A 20,985-nucleotide genomic window follows, 5' to 3' on the forward strand; every position below is an offset into this window, starting at 1 on the left:
CAGTGGACCGGCCCCCTGCTGAAAAAGTTTCCTGACCCCTGGACTGGAGGAACGCACCTCATCTCTATTTTACAGATAATAATCTGTAATATTAGTATAGTGGTGACTTCTTCACGGGGTCGTTGTGGGGATTAGTCAGAAGGAGATGGCATGTACTAGTAGTGCTACAGATCTTTTCAAATAGTAAAAGCAGTTTGTTATCAAGTACATATTGTTGTAAAAATTTACAGAGCTACACGGTCCTAGAATTAAGTGGATCCTTGACCCAGGAAGAGTCCAGGTATCCTGGCAGGCAGACGAAGTTTGAGCGTCTCCTGCCTACCAAATAACAGAGGCCAAACCAGGACGTACGAAGCAAGGTACTTTATTTATTAAATAATAAAGCTATTGCAATAGCGATCCGTCCACACAAGCAAGTTGAAGTGAAGGGACCCCGAACAAAGGAAGCTTCACAAATTTATAGGTTTCATTTCCAATAGTACAGAATTGCATAAAAGGTGGGGAAATGGGTTCTGGGAGGGGGTAATCGCGAGAGGACAAAGGGGTTGATGGAATTCTTGATGTAAGATATCATGGTGATAGTCCAGGTAATGATTATGCATGTCTCCTTATTGTTTGACAGGAAGACTCTGCGGATGTGGGAAGATTGTTGATAACACCTGTTTATCAAATAAAATTGTTGTTCTCACTGAAAGTGTGTATTTGAGTCGTGCTCTTTTAGACTGGCTAGGTGGCAGTGTGGTATCAAGAAACAGTGGAAACAGTCCGTAAAATATGTTGTGCCACAGAGGTGCCTATTAACTTGCAACAAAGTTTATACAAATATTCAACGTTTGCAATAGAGAGAAAGGACTACACTTAAAGTTAAAGAAGAAGAAGATATTATACAGTAACTAATAATACACAGAGAGGATACAATTCTAACAGCGGTAAAACGTTCACAGTTCAGAGCGATGTTTGACAGCTTATAACATTTTATCAAGGACAACGAACTAAAAGCTTAGAAGGGTGCATAAGTGGAAACCTTTGCAAATAGTAGAGTCAAACAATTAATTCTTCAGGATGGCAGGATTTTTTAAACAGGTACAATTTGATAGAAAGGTTCAAGGTATCAGTGCAAGGTTATATTATTGCGGTTTCGTAAATAGATACAGTTTCATACAGAGTAGAGAATAGGGAGATGCATCGGGTAACATGATAGAGGACACCATAACATTACTAAAGGAACAACGGAATAGTTTATTAGGGATAAATATATATATCTTAAAAAGGTCCATGGTTCAGCTGAATCTGGGTCATGAAAAGTACAAGGGAGGGCACCTCAGGCGGGGATTTGGGAGGGTGGAAGTTCCGAGAATGGGTGATCGTTATCGTTTTTGGTTATCTAGCTGGAGGTGCGATTATGCAAGTTTCCATGTGGGTGTGAGACAGGATTTAGCGATGGCTTATGTAAAAGGGTGCGTGTGTTTTCCAAGAGGTCTGGAGGAACTGTCTGGGTCAGCAGGGGATTAATTTACCTTGATACGGCAGAATAGGCTTCTCTTGACTTTTGAACCATGAAGTCAAGAAAATGGCTTCTCTCTGGCTAAACTGTCCCCTCTCTGTACATTGGTAGTCTCGTAATGCATGGGGGCAAATTCCTCTTACCCTGCCCCTTATAACATTTCCCCTCTCTGCGGATTAATTTTTAAGTAATTAAAAATTATTTCCGCACACCGGGGTAATGTACTCCCCACTCCCAAGGTGGAACATCGGTACTATCTCGGGGAACTCAGGGGAAGGACATAACGGAGCTTGAAAGGAGGTTGGGGAGGGCTTTTGTCTGCGGGGAGTTAACATAGCCGGGAAACATTGGAGGCAACAGCAAAGGGAGGTAAGGAGGAGGATCAAAGATAGAGCTAGAAAAAGGGTGCCTTTCACGATTTCCCTGAGCCAGGAGGCATTGGGAAGCCACGACCAGATATCCCAGTCTGAGACCCCTTCATTCTGCACCTCGTGGAGATCTTTTGTTAGGGAATCGATGGCTCGGAGGTGTGCTGTTATATTCAGGGTCTGATCGGATACATACATACAGCACTCCGCCCCGATGAGCTTACAGGTCCCGCCCTGCGCTGACAGGAGGAGATCAAGAGCCAAGCGGTTCTGAATAGAGAGGGATCGGACCTGAGTGAGTTCTGTTAACACTGCTAGCGTGGCGGCCTCAGATTCATTGATGAACCGCAACAAAATATCCGTTAGTTTTAAGATGTCCATATGGTTCGAGAAAGCCCCATAGGCTGGGAACACTGCGCGGAGCCAGGTCTCTGCCTTTGCCTTAGGTTTTAACGGGGTAGTCGGGGACCTCCTGTTTCTCAAGCGGCCGGTAGGTAAGTCCTGGGTTACCCGGAACCCTGGGTGTATGTGGCCGAGGAAGCAGGATCCTCTCATGTGAATACTGACCCACGTATAACCTCGGGAGGAACAGAGCCAGAATAGCCCGCTGAGGGGTTTCCCAATTCGTCCGGTGCTAAAGGCTTCTATGAGACCGTCAATGGGTGATTCTTGAATGAACGGGAACAAGACGGCTGTCAGGGCAGACTTGAGATCAGGGTAAGAACGGGAATGCGTGTGATTCCTGACTAAGGTGAGGTCCTCTCCGGGGTTTATTAAGATCGTAACGGGGCATTTGCTAGAACCCACATGGCTTCCAGTTCCTGTAAATTCTCTACAAATGGGTCCTTGGGACTCACCACTCAGGTATATATACTGTGAAGTGGGCTTTAAGAAAGTAAGGTTCCGGTTCAGGAGGTAGGTACTCTTATACTGTTGGAGGGTTAGGGGGTTTGCAACGAAAGGCACTCCCTGCTCTATGTGGGATGGGATATGGGTGCAGATCCAGCAGTCAGTTAAATTCGTGGCATGGGCGGCCCGCTGAAGGAGCTGGACGTACGTATTACTTTGCCATGCAGAGATATCGGAAATGCGCGGGGGCAAGGGAAGTCCTGTAAGGTTGACGTTTCTAGGGGCAGTGCCGAGGGGCTGTAAAGGGTCCTGTCGGTGGAGTAAGTGTAGGTCAGTTGAGACTCCCCCGCATCTCTGGGGTCCTACATGGTCCCATTCCGTACTAGCCCCACCTCCAACTGAGTGTAACCATCCCTCGACATACCTATTTCCTTCCCAGGTTGATGCCGTCCCTATGTCCCATATACAACAAAATTTTCGAACGCAGATACCTTGAATGGTCGTAGCAGTGGATGGATTGGTACACATGAATCCATAAGTCCAAAAGTCATAATGCATAGAGTCCGTGTATTCCCCCCAAAGTCCTTGTCCTTGTTCTGCAGGGTCAAAAGTCTTAATAGTGGTGCCCCATTGGGTCTGATGAGAAGTTCCATTGTGGCAAGTTAACCGGTTCCAGGAATGGTCAAGGGTAAAGAAAGCACGTCCCAATATAGAGAAGGAGGCAGACCTTATAAGTAATTCCCAGGTTTGGGTGCCTCGCAGTTGGGGTCGAAAGGCATGTGGTAGCCACCTCTTAGTTCCGGGAAGGCAGAATTTGAAGTCTCCAAGGTTGTTCAAGGAAGTAGGGTCAGAGGAGTCGACGGTCCGATGATCCAGGAAGAAGAACTCAGAAGGAATTTCTCCACAATTGAGCTGCTGGGCTGCGACGTAGGTGATGAAGGCGAGACAGTATCCCAGGAGCAGGGTCCGGTCCATCTCACGGGTTGGCAGAGGCGAAAATCTGTATAAAAATAAAGAAAGAAACTCGACAGACACGATACAGTTAGGGAAGGGAGGGGGTGGTGGTTTTTGGGTTTGAGAAAGATAAGGGAGGAGGGTGGGAAAACTGGGTTGGGTTTTGGGAAGGTGGTATGAGAAAGGGAAGGTAAAACAAAAACTGGGGTTTCAGGTCCCGCTCCCGGTGTCGTGGCATTTCTGTTTCCGGAACTGCATTCGTATGGGTGGATGATCTGGGTCGTCTGGTTCAGGTACTACAAGGATCTTTGACATCCACTTCTCCAGGTCTCCTTGGTCACCTTCCTTGGCCGTTATTGGGATCGAGGTGGGTTCCTCGGGAGGGTCTTGGGGGGATTCGATGGCTGGCGCGGGATTGTCGAGTGGGACGGTGTCTTCGGTGGAGTTGATGGAAGATGGGGAGGTCCTTGCAACGTCACCCAGGTCGTTGGGGTTTGGTGCGGACTTACAGAAGGTGTGATGAATCCAGGCAGAACGTTCAGAGACCTTGATTGCAGTTGGGGTCGTCAGGAGAATCTGGTAGGGTCCTTCCCACTGGGGTTGTAAGGTGGCTCGCCTGTAAGTTTTAACCCAAATCCACTGTCCAGGCGTGAAGGAGTGAGCATCGACATCAAGGGGAACATTCTGACAGGTCGCTGCATAATGGTGTAGTTTCTTTAGTTGTCGTTGTAATTGTGTAACATATACAGTCAGTTCGTTTTCCCCAGTCTCTAGCTCAGAGACGGGGAGTTGGGTGGTATGAGTCGGGGAGGGTCTGGCGAACAGGAGTTCATAGGGAGATAGTTTCAAGAGTCCTCTCGGCTGGCTACGAATATTATGTAGGACTAACGGAAGAGCATTTATCCATTTTAGCCCGGTAGCCTTACAGATTTTTCCCAATTGGGTTTTTATAAGTCCATTCATCCGCTCCGTCTGACCTGAAGAGGCCGGATGGTACGGGGTGTGGAGTTCCCATTTAATTCCAAATGCCTTGGTGACAGACTGAACTACCTCTGCAGCGAAATGTGTCCCACGGTCAGAGTCTAATCGACGTGGAACTCCGTATCTGGGAATTATTTCCTGCATGAGGATTTTGGCAACGGTTTGAGCATTTGCTCGTTTGCATGGAAAAGCTTCTGGCCAACCTGAAAGTCGGTCTGTTATGACAAGTAATTGTTTAAACCCCATACAGTTCGGGAGTTCTGCAAAATCTAGTTGTAGGCTTTCAAAGGGTATATATGCCCAAGGTCTAGACCCTGGTGGTTTGCGTGGTTCTTGTTTTGGGTTGAATCCGGCGCAGATGGTGCAATTTTTGGATACTGCCTTCGCAAATTGGTGTGCACCTGGGGCATACCAATGCCTAAGGATGCTGTCTGCTAGGCGGTTTGCTCCCCAGTGTGTGAAATTGTGTAAAACCCGGAGGTGGCGGGGTACCCAGGCTTTAGGCATTGCTAGACGTCCGTCCGGCAAAACCCACGCATTGTCCCTTTGGTGTGCCCCCAGTTGTTGCCATGAGCTTATTTCTTCTACACTAGCGGTGCGATACATTCGATTGAAGTCTACATCGGCTGGAACTAAGATGGCTTGAAATTCATTTTCATACATTTCCCCTCTCATGGCCGCTGCCTTCTGGGCAGCGGCGTCCGCAATACTATTCCCTAAGGAGACAAAGTCCGTGCCATTTGTGTGTGCTTTGCAGTGTATTACTGAGATGGCCTTCGGGAAATGTATGGAGTCCATTAGTCTTTTCACTAGCGGTGCGTGAGAGATTTGTGTTCCTGCAGCTGTTAGGAATCCCCTCTGTTTCCAGAGGGTACCCGTAGCGTGTACCAGTCCGAAACAATATTTGGAATCAGTATAGATATTTACGCGCTTGCCTTCACTCAATTCGCAAGCTCTGATAAGGGCAATAAGCTCAGCTGCCTGCGCACTGTAGCGCGGGTTTATAGGTGCAGCTTCTAGGATGGTGTCGTGTGTTACCACAGCGTACCCAGTTTGTCTTGTTCCAGCCACGACCTTGGAACTTCCATCTGTAAAGATTGAGATATCTGGGTTTTCCAAGGGAAGGTGGTCTAAATCTTCCCGTGGCCTTTCGGCCAAGCGGACTGCTAAGGTGCAATCGTGATGGGGGGTCCCGTCGTCGGGCAGAGGCAGTAGGGTGGCTGGATTTAGGGTATTGACTCTTTTAATGCGCACGTTGGATGGTGTGAGCAGGGCAGCTTCGTACTGATTTAGTCGTTCGTTACTAAAATGTTGACAGTTTCGTAAGTTTAACAAGGTGGCTACAGCATGTGGTACATTTAGGATTAGTTCTTGATTTTGAACGATTTCTAGGGCTCTGTCCACTAATTCCGCAGCGGCAGCAATCGCCCTGAGGCAACCTACAGTCCCCTTAGCTACCGGGTCTAATTGAATACTGTAGTAGGCGACAGGACGTTCCTGGCCTCTGAAGGTTTGTGTCAGAACTCCGGAGGCTACCCCTTTCTGTTCATGCACGAACAGCGAAAAGGGGAGACGGTAGTCTGGCAATCCTAAGGCTGGAGCGGACCTCGGTTCCCTTTTGATAGTTTCAAAATTTTGTAGGCTTTCTTTGGACCATTCAAGGGGTTCTGGTTCGTCCTTATTAGTCATCTTTACAAGGGGTTTGGTTAATTCTCCATACCCTGGGATCCATGACCTGCAAAATCCGCTCATTCCTAGAAACCCGCGGAGCTGTTTCTTGGTCTTTGGCAGGGGAACCTTAGCTATAGCATCTACTCTTTCAGTTGTCAAAGCTCTTGTTCCGTGGCCAATTATGTGGCCCAAGTATTTTACTTCAGTTTGGCAATATTGTAGTTTTTTTGGTGAGACCTTGTGGCCCTTGTCGGCAAGGGCGGTTAGTAGATGGACGGTGTCCATGTGGCAATTAGTTGCGGAGGTGGAGCAAATTATCAAGTCATCTACATATATTAAAAGGGAGGAGCCAGCAGGAAAGGAGAGGTCTTGTAGGTCCCTATGCACTGCACAAGCAAAAATTGTTGGGCTCTCTACATATCCCTGTGGGAGTCTAGTCCAAGTCAGCTGTCCTTTTTCCCACGTAAAGGCGAACAGAAATTGGCTTTTCTCATGCACTCTTATGGAAAAGAAGGCGGAGCATAAATCAATGACACTGAAATATGTACTATCTGGTGGGATTCCGGTCAAAATTGTATTAGGGTTGGCGGTGATGGCGTGGCGGGGTATCACAAAGTTGTTGATAATTCTGAGGTCTTGGACAAGCCTGTATTTAACTGGGGCACCCGGGGGTGATGGCTTGCGTACCGGCAGGAGTGGACTATTGCATGGGCTGACGCAGGGAACAAGGATGCCTTGATCCATAAAATCCTGTATCATTGGCCTCAATCCTTCTATTGCCTCCTGCGGCAAGGGGTACTGTTTGATGGAGGGGTATGGGACATCGGTGCGGTATTTAATAACAACGGGATCTGCCGATTTTAAGAGTCCCACAGAGGTATTAGTATTTCCCCATAGGTGAACTGGTACCTTGTCAATCAGAGGGGTTGGTATTTCTAAATCAGTCAGGTTTTCTTCCTTTAAAATGCCTTGAAAGGAGACTGCCGCCTCTTCTGGCATGTGGAGGTAGATACCCTCAGTGCTGCAAGTTATAGTTGCCTGTAATTTACATAGTAGGTCTCGCCCTAGTAGGTTGACAGGGCTCGGGGTCAGTAGAAATGAGTGCTCAGCAGTCAGGGGCCCTATCGTTACTTTCGCTGGCTCTGAAAGAGCGCATGTCCTGGGGATCCCATCAATGCCCATTATACGTTGTTTTTGCTGACTGGACCTCAGATGACTGTCGTTTAAAGTTGAGAAAGTTGCCCCAGTATCTAGTAAACACTGATACTCATGGCCATCTATGGTGATTGTGCATATGGGGTCATGGGCTGATAATGCAATTGTCGGGCATACCAGGGCAAGGTTCAAAGGATCCCCGTTTAATTGTCATTGGTTAGTCTCTGAATTAAGAGTGGGTTGCATTTGCTCCTGGTTAAATTCTAGCGGTAGTTGGAATGGGCGCTGATTCTGGAAAGGGTTTGGCGCTATCGGGTTTGGGTTTTGCGCTGCATTGGATCCCATCCCTAGAGCTGGTTTTGGTGCCACGGTATTTAAGAATAATGGACAATTTCGCTTGAAATGCCCTATTTGATTGCAGAAAAAGCATTGAGAGGTGGTCTCTCGATGCTGGACATTGTTAGCCCTTTGGTAAGGAGAGGCTTGTCGATTTGCATGTGCGTTCATCCCTCTAGGTTGTGTGGGAGCCTTTGAATTTCTGAAGGGGTAACTAGGTTGGGGGTTATATGCGGTACTGGCTGCACTCAAAGCCAAGGCGAGGACTCTAGCATCGTCCTCCTTTTCCTTCCTTGCCTCCTTTTTCTTTTTCTCATCTTTTCCATCATAAATGGTTTTCGCAAGCCCGAGGATCTCACTCATGGGTTTCCCTTCATAGGCTACTTGGAGGGAGAGGAATTTTCTGATGTCCGGGCAAGCTTGATCTTTAAAGAAGCTTTTTACCACTACTTGGTTATCTGGGGTATCGGGATCTATTCCCCCCCATGTCCGGAAAGCGGTTATTAGCCTGGTATAGAAAGCGGTGGGAGTTTCATCAGGTTCCTGGGTGACCTCCCTGATTTTAGTCCAATTTGTTGATTTTTTTCCTGCAAGCCTTATCCCATGTAAAATGGCTTTGCGAAACGCCTTCAGATACCAAATCCCGGAGGAGGTGTTATAGTCCCATTCTGGTTCGGTTCTAAGTTGGGCTGCAGTGAGTGGCTCAATCCCTACAGGTTTGTTGAGCTGGACATCGGGCAATTTTAGTGCTTCTGTTGCTTTTTCCAATATTTCCTCCCTTTCAGGTTCATTAAAGAGGCCATTTAAAAGCATATGCACATCCGCCCAGGAGGGGTTATGAGTAGAGAAAATAATGGCGATTTTACGATAGCACATGTCAGGATTATCTTTCAAGGTTGACATTTGCTGAGCCCAATTCAATAAGTCCGAAGTTAGGAAGGGAATATGGGAGTAGACAAAGCTTGTCCCATCTGAAACTGGGACTGATCTTAGAGGATATTGTCCCGGGGCCTTTTCGGCTGTCTCTGGTTCCTTCTCTGCGGGGTCCTTTATTTCGGCGGACGGTCCTTTTAACTCTGCCAATACTGTTACTAGTTGTTTTACTAGATTAATTTCAGGATCGTGACTGCGAGTCCTATTAGCGACGGGACTGAGCTGGGGTGGCATTTCAGCAGGGCTTTGAACTTCAAGGTCCTCGTGGGGTGCTGGACTTAGGTTAGGCATGGCGGGGGTCGCAGACCTGCCCTCCGCTGCATTTAAGGGGTTTTGGACCTCCGCCCCCCGACGTTCATTTGGATTTCGAGGTGGCGGTGCCGAGGCTTCGGCAGGGCTGCAGAGCTGGTCTACCGGTTCCTCTATTATTGTTTCCTGATAAGGTGGGGGCTTCGGGTTTCTTTCCATTATCACTGGCATTTGTGGGGCAGTCGGACCTTCAGTCTTTTTAAGAAGGATTTTTGCCTTTTCAAATAAGTTTAGGTATCGAATTTGCAAGGGGTATTGGTCTTCCAGTGTTATTCTTAGTGCAGAGATTCGCTGGGCATTAAGGGAACCTCTCGGGATCCATTTTTCCCCCTCTGGATGGTCCGCAGTGACGCGGATCCAGTCTTTCTGACAGAGTCTTTTTAGCCGATTTTTGTCAAGTTTTTCCACCCCAGGTAATTCATGCCAATGTTCGAATATGAATTGTAATGGGCTTTCATCCTCAGAGTCCCCACTTTGGCGAAGCTTCCATTGAGCTTTGCCACGGCTGGGAGTCTGGGACAGGAATTCCTTTGAATTATGCGCACCCATGTTTATTCTGGCTCTTTATACTGCAGTTCTGGGTCCCCGACCCTGTTCCTGGACACTCTTAACTTCCCGAGTCTATGACTCACCCCCACGTCCTTGTGGTGTTCCTGCCTGCCGTTCGCGTGCACTAACTACTAGGCGGCCTGGTGCAGCTAGATACCTAAGGACCCCCTTCTGGTCATCAATTGCCTAGGGTCCTGCAGCAACTTTCCTGCCTCTTACAATCTAATAGAAAGACTACCTGCCCTGGACGCTTGCCCACGCAATGCCGGGTGGTTAGCCTTGGAAGGAAGGTTTTTTTTGAAAAGAACGGGTGACCTTGCGATCTAGAACAACCCCGTCACTTCCCGGTGGGGATCGGGGGTGTCTAGGGGCGGCTTCACCCGAAGATTAAGAGCAGAGGAATACGGAAAAAAGGTTGGGTAGATTGCTCAGAACTCCTGCGCCGATTGGCAGGAGCGAGCTGGGTCCGTCCTTCTGGGTATTTCGTTTAACGAAAGGACGGATCCCAAAGGCTCTAATTCTTCTTTATCCCTTATGCCTTTACAGCTTAGCTGCAACTAGAGCCCAAGATAAGAAACAGAAAAGGAGAGAACAGTGAAGAGTGAAGTTTTAGAATTTTAGTTGCTGCAGTAATCAGCCCACCGCGTGTCCCCTTTTAATACTCACGACCGATCCTTTCAGTCGAATCCCGTTGTCTCCAGCTTCCCACTGGTTCCTGAAGAAAAAACAGCCTTGTCCCTTTAAACGTTGCTTCGTCCTGGGGGTCCCGCTTGGACTCTCAATTACTACCAAGCGCCTCGGGTCCTGAGGTTGGTTTACCCCCCTGCAAAAGAGGCAAGGGCGCGCTGGGCTCCCCTTCCTCAGTGAACCCGGAGCTCAAGGCAAAACTGGGTCCCCGAAGTGGTCGCCAAACTGTTGTAAAAATTTACAGAGCTACACGGTCCTAGAATTAAGTGGATCCTTGACCCAGGAAGAGTCCAGGTATCCTGGCAGGCAGACGAAGTTTGAGCGTCTCCTGCCTACCAAATAACAGAGGCCAAACCAGGACGTACGAAGCAAGGTACTTTATTTATTAAATAATAAAGCTATTGCAATAGCGATCCGTCCACACAAGCAAGTTGAAGTGAAGGGACCCCGAACAAAGGAAGCTTCACAAATTTATAGGTTTCATTTCCAATAGTACAGAATTGCATAAAAGGTGGGGAAATGGGTTCTGGGAGGGGGTAATCGCGAGAGGACAAAGGGGTTGATGGAATTCTTGATGTAAGATATCATGGTGATAGTCCAGGTAATGATTATGCATGTCTCCTTATTGTTTGACAGGAAGACTCTGCGGATGTGGGAAGATTGTTGATAACACCTGTTTATCAAATAAAATTGTTGTTCTCACTGAAAGTGTGTATTTGAGTCGTGCTCTTTTAGACTGGCTAGGTGGCAGTGTGGTATCAAGAAACAGTGGAAACAGTCCGTAAAATATGTTGTGCCACAGAGGTGCCTATTAACTTGCAACAAAGTTTATACAAATATTCAACGTTTGCAATAGAGAGAAAGGACTACACTTAAAGTTAAAGAAGAAGAAGATATTATACAGTAACTAATAATACACAGAGAGGATACAATTCTAACAGCGGTAAAACGTTCACAGTTCAGAGCGATGTTTGACAGCTTATAACATTTTATCAAGGACAACGAACTAAAAGCTTAGAAGGGTGCATAAGTGGAAACCTTTGCAAATAGTAGAGTCAAACAATTAATTCTTCAGGATGGCAGGATTTTTTAAACAGGTACAATTTGATAGAAAGGTTCAAGGTATCAGTGCAAGGTTATATTATTGCGGTTTCGTAAATAGATACAGTTTCATACAGAGTAGAGAATAGGGAGATGCATCGGGTAACATGATAGAGGACACCATAACATTACTAAAGGAACAACGGAATAGTTTATTAGGGATAAATATATATATCTTAAAAAGGTCCATGGTTCAGCTGAATCTGGGTCATGAAAAGTACAAGGGAGGGCACCTCAGGCGGGGATTTGGGAGGGTGGAAGTTCCGAGAATGGGTGATCGTTATCGTTTTTGGTTATCTAGCTGGAGGTGCGATTATGCAAGTTTCCATGTGGGTGTGAGACAGGATTTAGCGATGGCTTATGTAAAAGGGTGCGTGTGTTTTCCAAGAGGTCTGGAGGAACTGTCTGGGTCAGCAGGGGATTAATTTACCTTGATACGGCAGAATAGGCTTCTCTTGACTTTTGAACCATGAAGTCAAGAAAATGGCTTCTCTCTGGCTAAACTGTCCCCTCTCTGTACATTGGTAGTCTCGTAATGCATGGGGGCAAATTCCTCTTACCCTGCCCCTTATAACAATATTTTTTTTCTTCAGGCGTTAAAACTGGCATCCTATTAATGTTCACTGAATTCTTCTAAAAGACTTAACTTCCTCGATATAATGACTTGCCACATTGACAAACATTGTTTCCCAGCAACACTTAACATTCTGTTTGCTTTATGGACCATCATGCAAGTGTGATGCCAGCCAGAGGAAATGAAATTACCATTCCATTGTCAGAATGAAAGAAGAGAGGGAGCTATGGTTTATGCAGAAATGTTGCGAGAAAAGCATCAGTCTGAACTGAGAAGTTGGTTGTACATAACTCTCAAATCTAGCTAGCCTGGGATAGTAGTACCAGAAAGGATTGTTGGGTTTTGCAAATTGTGGCAGTTGTGGTTAGGGACTCCGTGAAAATATGTGCTGGTTGTATCTGCAACCTGGTGGTATCCTGTCCCCCTAGACCTGTGATGGATGGGGACATCAGCACATGTTCCCTAGGCCTTAATATGCACCCAGTCCATGAATTGTGGCTTCAGACCAAGAAATGTGTTTCATTTAAGAAGTGCTGATGCAGAATTGTTTTGTAAAATGCATTTGTTAGCAAAAAATCATTGTTGAACTGGCCGAGGGATTAACAAAATGAAAAATGACCACCCGTCCTTCTCCTTGAAGCCAGGCAAATATTTACAACTGGGCAAGAAAAAAAATCCAGCATTTGGAAATAGTTTGAGGAATGGGGATAGTGTTGTGTTTGGAGAGAAGGAAAAACACACACAAGGAGAGGCCTTAATATTATCATTAAAAGGGGCTCGTTGTTTGGCTTCCTTTTTCTATTAAATTGTACAGTTCTGAAACGTATACTCTTATGTTTTTGTTACATTTTGGGGGGAAAGTTCCACACCAGGCGATAACAGAAAGAAGTGCTCCGAAAAGACTGGATACACAGTTCTTTCCAGAGGGAGAGATAGCAGCTTACCCGGCTTACAAACCCAGTTGTCCCTTTCACAGACAGCGACTCTTTTGTTTGCTTGGTGTGGTGGTGGGGATGTTGCATGTGTGGCATGTTGTAGCAATACTTGTGTTACACTTTTGATCTTTCTCGCTTGCCAAAGTTTGCTCTGTAGCCACGAGTTACGTAATGCTGCACGGAAGGGGCGTGGAAGCCTTCCTGGAGTGCTCCAAGCGCATCTTGCTTGCAGCTGTTAGTGTTTTAATGCTGGAGACAAATTGTGTGCTGTAAGAAAGAAAAGAGGAAAAAGAAGAAGCATTTTTATCATATGGGAAGTATGGCTCGTGAGGGGGAATGCAGAGACAGATTAGGGGTGATCTCATTACTTTCTTGATATTACGTTTTTATTAACTTCCTAGAGCCCTTTCATTCCAGGGATAAAGTGTGCTAAGTTGCCTCTGAAATAGAAGAGCAAATTCTGAGTCCCTGCAAAGCCATGCCTTGCTATTTCTAATTCTGTTTGTTCCTGGTATAAGCTTTCGTGTGCATGCACACTTCTTCAGATACACTGAAACAGAAGTCGACTTCTCTTTCAATGTATCTGAAGAAGTGTGACATGCACACGAAAGCTTATACCAAGAACAAACTTAGTTGGTCTCTAAGGTGCTGCTGGACAGTTTAATACACACACACACACACACACACACACACACACACACACAGTCGAACCTCGGGTTACGAACACCTCGGTTTGCGAACAGTTCGGGTTACGAACTGTGCAAACCCGGAAGTGTTTTCGCTGTGCGTGCGCAGAACGCGGAAATCGCGCTTTGCGCATGCGCGAAATGGCGCTGCCCATCGCGTTCGGTTTACGAACTATTCGGGTTACGAACTGCAATCCGGAACGGATCGCGTTCGTAACCCGAGGTATTACTGTATACTGCGTCAAACCAACACAGCTACCTACCTGAATCTATTTCTAATTCTGGTAGCTAAAATAATGATGACTGGTCCGTCAATACTGAAATACATAGATGTCAAGTTCTCCTTTTTTTTTTTAAGGGAAATTCCCTTATGCTGAATAGGCTTCCTTGTGAGAAAAGGGAAAACTTGACAGCTATGGAAATACCTTTTTTTTTTTTTGACAGCACCTTTGTCTTTTTGAATATACGATTGCATGCGTGAAAGCTCAACCTTGTTGTCAGGATGTTCATAGACAGGGGCAGGGGTGAAACTAGGCCTTATTTCACCTGGGTCAAAGACCCAGTTTGGTACCCTCCATGTCCATTTGACCGGCTGGGAGCCTCAGTGGTGCCCCTCTCGAGGCTTCACCTGGGCCAAAAAAACCTGGCTAGTCTTCCTGTAGCTACGGCTCTGTACAGGGGAGCAAGAAACCCAGACCATTTCTTAGCCTGTCTCCACACCTCTGCACTTTGGGCGTGCACCTTCTCTTCTTCCTCCCATCCTCCCCAAATGCTCCTCTCAGCTCTGTGGACCGAGAGATGCTCACTTACAGGAAGGAAGCTTCATGACAAGTGTGAACTGTAGCACAAAGGAGGAGGATCTCATTAAATGACAAAGGGCATAGGTTTTCCTTGCTGCAGGACAGGATGGTCGTGAGGGGGTCCCTGGGCAATCGGAGTTTGCAGCCAGGTGACTGCATTGTACTTTGTAACATTCACAGAGAATGTATGTTTAGGATTAACCCAATTACTGGTTGAAGATGCTTGTTGCAGTATGCATTTTTTACTTTCCTAGGGTAAATTAATAACTGATTAAAGGTGTCTATTTGCATTTGATATGGGAAAGGTTCCGAGACTTAATTAGGCTTTTGTACTTAAGTTATTCAGAGGCTCATTATGCACATCTATTATTGTGCAGAAATTCCCAGAATAGTCACTACTATGGAGAGGATATTTGGCAGGAACCTCTAGGACTTTCCTTGATAGACGATACTTAGCTTAAACTATTATAGCGATCTCAAATTTCTTTTGTTGCTCAGAGCAAAGCCGAGGTGAACACATACCTGTAATTGCATTGGTAGTTAGTGCCGAATGCTGCGGTGTGATTGCTGAAAGGAGTGAGGCATATAACACCTGTGCTCAGAGATCTGCTACCGGGCCAGGTTCAAGGTGTTACTATTAGTATATAAAGCCCCTAACATCATGGGATCTGCTCATCTGCGAGACTGCCTAATCCCACATGCGCCCACTTGACCACTTTGTGGGTGGAACTGGTGCTTTTATAGGTGCCACATAATAACCATTCTGGAGTTGTAAGAACTCCGTCATTCCAGATTCTGGAAGCAGCCACATTCCAACTTGCTAACTCAGAGGTTTAAGGAAATGTGGCAAATGGGGTAAACCATGAGCCCAAGTCTGGAGACAATGCTAAACCAAACCACGGCTTAGCTCGCAACAGCAGCAGGACCAGCGCAGTTGCAAAGAGGCCATGTCCTTCTCTCTCATAACCCGCACACTTGTTCATTCGCACTAAGCCATGTGTTGGCTTAGTGTTGTGTGTAAACTAGGCCACTCTTTGCAAAACAAAACTGACTAGATGTGTTTATTTCCTGGTGACTGCTTTAATCAGTCTACGTCATCTTTGTGACAATCACTTATTCATCCAAATGGCTCTTGGTTTTTTGCTTTGGTTTTTCTTCCTAGGCACACAAGCGCTTATGTTTGCAGCAGTGTTCAGAATGTTGTGACATCTCCAGACCAGACAGTGTTCTTTCTATTTTGGGGACCTTGAAACTAAAGTAACTTTAGCCAGACGGCACAGCACAGCAGAAAGAGCTATACTGGAATTCATACTGCTGGTTTAGTGGATAATTTTAGCAGATTATTTAGTGTTTAATGGGTGTTGATTGCATTTATTGAATTCGCTATAGTGAATCGGGAGAAAGCAGTTCTGTATAACGTAGAGCTAGTTTTGCCCAACTCAGTACAGTATTGCAAATAGGTTGCAGGTTTGATTCCCACTGGGGGAAACTGCATATTCCTATATTGCAGCAGTTTGGATCAGAGGTCCCCAGACTACAGCCTGCAGGCCGGATACAGCCCGATGGACCAATTTTTCCGGCCTGCGGTGACGCCTGCCGCAGCCGCCCGCCCTTAGCGGCGTGGCGGCGCGGCCCACTTCCAGATCGCCGGAGCACCGAAAATGGTTTGTGTGCATGCGCACACGTCATTTCCGGCACACTTCCGGGTTGGAGGAGGCCCATGCGCATGCGCGCAAGCCATTTTTGGCGACCCGGAAGTACGCCGGAAATAGCGCCTGCGCATGGGGGAGCGCTCCTGCATGCTCCCCCGCCCTCTGACCCGCCACGGGATCGGCGCTTTGGGCATTGGCCCGAAGCGCAGTAAGTCCTGGGACCTCTGGACTAGATGATCCTACTCTATACTTCCATGAATCTATGAAATACACTTTAGTTATGACACTTATTTGTTCACCTAGATGCAAGAAAGGCAACTTTTTAAAAAAGTTGTTTGTGAATTGCTCTGCGTATCAGTTAAAACAATGTTTGCAGTGGGATCTTAAGTCTTTTCTTTCTTTGTAGGAGATGCTAATGAGCATAGGAAATAACACCAAGCCCTTTATACCCAGGACCTAATTACATTTAACATTACTGTAATGATCATCACTTCTGCCTCTCCAAAAAGGGGTTCAATGACCAGAGAATTAGGGGAAATCTCAAGTATGTCAGATTAGTCCCTGCCCCTCCCCCCTTTGGTAATTTTAACAGATTTGCTCCATAGCTCTGTTGTTTGAAGACCAAATTAGATGTGATAGCAGCAGCCCAGACTATTTTAACCCTACCTCCACCCCACTTGCATAGTAAGTGGAGTGGGGTGGGCTTAATCTTTAAAGCAAAAGGGGAATGTGGACTGTCGTCATCCCTAGTGTTTTTCTTCCCAATATAGTTTATGGATCTTACTGTAAGTGATTGTTGCTGAGAAAGGGGGCTCATTGTAGCCACTGATTAGTGAGCCCCACTGAAGCATTTAGCTCAGGGGTCAGCAAACTTTTTCACCACTGCCCCTCAGACCTTGTGGGGGCCTGGACTGTATTTTGAAGGGGGGGGAGAACGAATTCCTATGCCCCACAAGTAACCCAGAGATGCATTTTAAATAAAAGGGCACATTCTACGGTACTTATGTAAAAACACATTGGTTCCTGGACCAGCTGCAGGCTGGGTTTAGAAGTTGATTGGGCCAGATCCGGCCCCCTGGCCTTAGTTTGCCTACCCATTCTTTGGCTTGCCTGCATTGTTTGCATCCAAACTGTACCTGCACAAGGACTTTAGAGGAAGGTGTGTTGGACTCAGTGGAGGCCAAGAGGTATCTCCTCCTGCCTTCACTTCCACAAAGTATGCTTGACAATAAGCGCACAGTTTTGTTCAATTGTTTACCTTCAGAGTCCTCCTCCTCTTGTGTTCTAGCAGTCTTCCAATACGCTGCAATGCCCATAGCTCTGAATCACCTGGAACTGAAATCTTCAGACTCGATGAGAGTGGACCATTCTAATAGCCCCTCCAGACCTTTGCAGAGAAGCAAATCTTAAATCTTAACAGGAGGTGATCTAACCATGACAATGGGTAGGTGGCAAGATCTCCTACCTTCAGATCACTCTCTTCTTGCCCTACTGAGAAAGCCAGATTCAGGGTGTCATCAGCCACACATGCATTGTGGGAATGCTGTGATGGTACTATTCCATGGTTCTTACGGAAGCCATGATGTCCTGAGCCAGCCCTGAATCAGTAGCCTTAATATTAATGTTACAATTCCACAGATTTGACCTCCATTTTTCATTTGACCTTGTTGTTTCATTCATACTCCAGAAATTCTTGCTCATTTTTACAGTGGTTTGTTAAAGCGAGCCAACTTCCAAGCCATGGTTATTTTGACTAACCATAGTTTAATGTTGTGTTTCAACTCTGTGCTGGGGCTCATCATGCCTATGGTTTATTGAAGGAAGCCAGCTTGATAACCCATGCTTTTAAAGTTGCCTTGTTTCAGAGCAATGCTAGTTAAAATTAACCACAGATGAAATAGCAATTTGCCATTAATCAGAAATGGAAATAAGTACTAGGAGTGTTCCAATACATTTCCCTCAATAATTCAGAACACAGTTCTTCCTTATTTTGCCGGTAGGCTGCTGAGAAATAATGTTTTGTTGTAGGGCAGGGATGGGCGAACCAGGACCCTTCCAGGTGTTGTTGGACTCCAATTCCCATCAGCCTTAGCCAGCATGCTTAATGGTCAAGGATGATGAGAATTGTATCCGGCAATGTATTATTATTATTATTATTATTATTATTATTATTATTATTATTATTATTAGAATTTAAATACCACCCTATACCCAAAGAACTGCAGTTTCTCTGTCCCTGCTTTGGGGCTACCTAATGAGTTTATAATAATTTTCCAGACCATTTTGGTTGTTTTACATAGATATATAAGTTTTCAACAAACATTTGCACACTAAAGAGAAATAGGCCCAAGTTTTCTTTTGGTATTGCAAATATCTACTGAAGGCTATGCTGTGATGTTCTCACACAATGCATTTTCCTCTTTTTTGTCCTCAGAAAAAGCCATTGTCAGCAATCATAAAGGAAGTCTGTGATGGGTGAGTTTTACTTGTTGCTGTGCTTTCTTTCAACTCTCAAAATAAACAGTTCTCAGATATATTTTCTCCCTCTTGCGAGTTAATTCAAATACCTCCTAGGAGCCTTGTTTTACACACACACACACACACACACACACACACACACATTGTACTGGTCTCTAAGGTGTGGGCTTCAATTTTCTTTCATCCATTTTGAAGATAGAACAAAGGGAAAGACAATTTTATTTATTACATTTATATGTACAAATGTGTACATTACACAAACATGTAATGAACAAATATATATATTTGTTCCAAGAGGTTCAGTGTGACTTACATAGTTGTTGCCTCGACTTTAAACACAACCTTGTGAGGTGGGTTAGGCTGAGAGTTTCTTATCCCAAAGTCACCCAAAGTCTCCCCAGTTGTAATTGGACATTTTAACTGTGACAAAACACATAACTCTCTCTAGTATGCTTAAGCAAACTTTGGTGTTTGCATGGAGTTTGCCATGAATAAAAATAAATAAATCTTGCATTTGTCTTTTATTTTTTTATTTTTTTTAGTTCAAGGGAATCATAATTGCTTAGGGACTTGACTGAAATTATTCCAGCATGGTTAAAAGAAATATACATTTTCCTTAAATAGGCTCCTTAAACCCTTCTCTAGATCAGGCATGAGGAACTGGATCCAGCTGGCAAACCAGTTCCTTTCTCTCCCATTCTCCATAGGCCAGGTTTGACAGTGGGTGGGCATGCCCACCTGTCAATCACATGACATCACATATATATATTTTGCCCATGTGGCATCAGGCGACCCATTTTTGCATATGCAGGCAAGGTACTGTGCTTTGCCAAGCCCTGACAATTAGCTGGTTGTAATAATAATAATAATAATAATAATAATAATAATAATAATAATAATAATTTATTTATACCCCGCCCATCTGGCTGAGTTTCCCCAGCCACTCTGGGTGGCTTCCAACAGAACAGAAGATTAAAATGCAATAAGCTATTAAACATTAAAAGCTTCCCTAAACAGGGCTGCCTTCAGATGTCTTCTAAAAGTCTGGTAGTTGTTTTTCTCTCTGACATCTGGTGGCAGGGCGTTCCACAGGGCGGGTGCCACCACCGAGAAGGCCCTCTGCCTGGTTCCCTGTAACTTGGCTTCTCGTAGTGAGGGAACCGCCAGAAGGCCCTCGGCACTGGACCTCAGTGTCTGGGCAGAACGGTGGGGGTGGAGATGCTCCTTCAGGTATACTGGACTGAGTCTGTTTAGGGTTTTAAAGGTCAGCACCAACACTTTGAATTGTGCTCAGAAACGTACTGGGAGCCAATGTAGGTCTTTCAAGACTTGTGTTATGTGGTCTCGGCGGCCACTCCCAGTCAGTTCCCCAAGTCTAGCTGCCGCATTCTGGATTAGTTCTAGTTTCCGAGTCACCTTCAAAGGTAGCCCCACGTAGAGCGCATTGCAGTAGTCCAAGCGAGAGATAACTAGAGCATGCACCACTCTTGCTAGACAGTCTGCAGGCAGGTAGGGTCTCAGCCTGCGTACCAGATGGAGCTGATAGACAGCTGCCCTGGACACAGAATTGACCTGTTTCTCCATGGACAGGTGTGAGTACAAAATGACTCCCAGGCTGTGCACCTGGTCCTTCAGGGGCACAGTTACCCCATTCCGGACCAGGGAGTCCTCCACACCAGCCCGCCTCCTGTCCCCCACAAACAGTACTTCTGTATTGTCAGGATTCAACCTCAATCTGTTAGCCGCCATCCATCATCCAACTGTCTCCAGACACTCACACACGACCTTCACCACCTTCACTGGTTCTGATTTGAAAGAGAGGTAGAGCTGGGTATCATCTGCATACTGATGAACACCTAGCCCAAACCCCCTGATGATCTCTGCCAGCGGCCGCATGTAGGTGTTAAAAAGCATGGGGGAGAGGACAGAACCCTGAGGCACCCCACAAGTGAGAGCCCGGGGGTCTGAACACTCATCCCCCACCACCACTTTCTGAACACGGCCCAGGAGGAAGGAGCGGAACCACTGCATGACAGTGCCCCTAGCTCCCAACCCCTCTAGACGGTCCAGAAGGATGTTATGGTTGATGGTGTCAAAGGCCGCTGAGAGATCCAGCAGGACTAGGAAACAGCTCTCACCTTTGTCCCTAGCCTGCTGGAGATCTTTGACCAGTGTGACCAAGGCAGTTTCAGTCCCATGATGAGGCCTGAATCCCAACTGGAAGGGATCCAAATGGTCCGCTTCTTCCAGGCGTGCCTGGAGTTGTTCAGCAACCACTCGCTCAATCACCTTGCCCAAGAATGGAAGATTTGAGACTGGTAGTCAGGGTTTGCAAAGGATTTTGCTGAAGGGCTGTTTTTTGGACTCAGCTGCATCTTTACCTGCTGTAAAGATCACACCTGATGTGATACATATATGATGTCAGATATAGGGCAGGTAGGTGTGCCTTTCGGTCAAACAGCT

General features: G+C 46.1%; 1 protein-coding gene across 5 annotated transcripts in view; it reads left to right on the forward strand.

The window, feature by feature from the left end:
- Positions 1–20,985, forward strand: part of ELMO1 (engulfment and cell motility 1) — a 318,071-nt gene that overhangs the window by 72,092 nt on the left and 224,994 nt on the right. For all 5 annotated transcript variants that reach the window (XM_035129257.2, XM_035129260.2, XM_035129258.2 and 2 more), the window contains exon 3: positions 18,479–18,519. In XM_035129257.2, coding sequence (XP_034985148.1) covers positions 18,479–18,519 — 41 coding nt within the window. The remainder of the gene's footprint in view (positions 1–18,478; positions 18,520–20,985) is intronic.

The sequence above is a fragment of the Zootoca vivipara genome, chromosome 12 (assembly GCF_963506605.1).
Source record: "Zootoca vivipara chromosome 12, rZooViv1.1, whole genome shotgun sequence".
In the NCBI taxonomy this organism is placed as follows: Eukaryota; Metazoa; Chordata; class Lepidosauria; order Squamata; family Lacertidae; genus Zootoca; species Zootoca vivipara.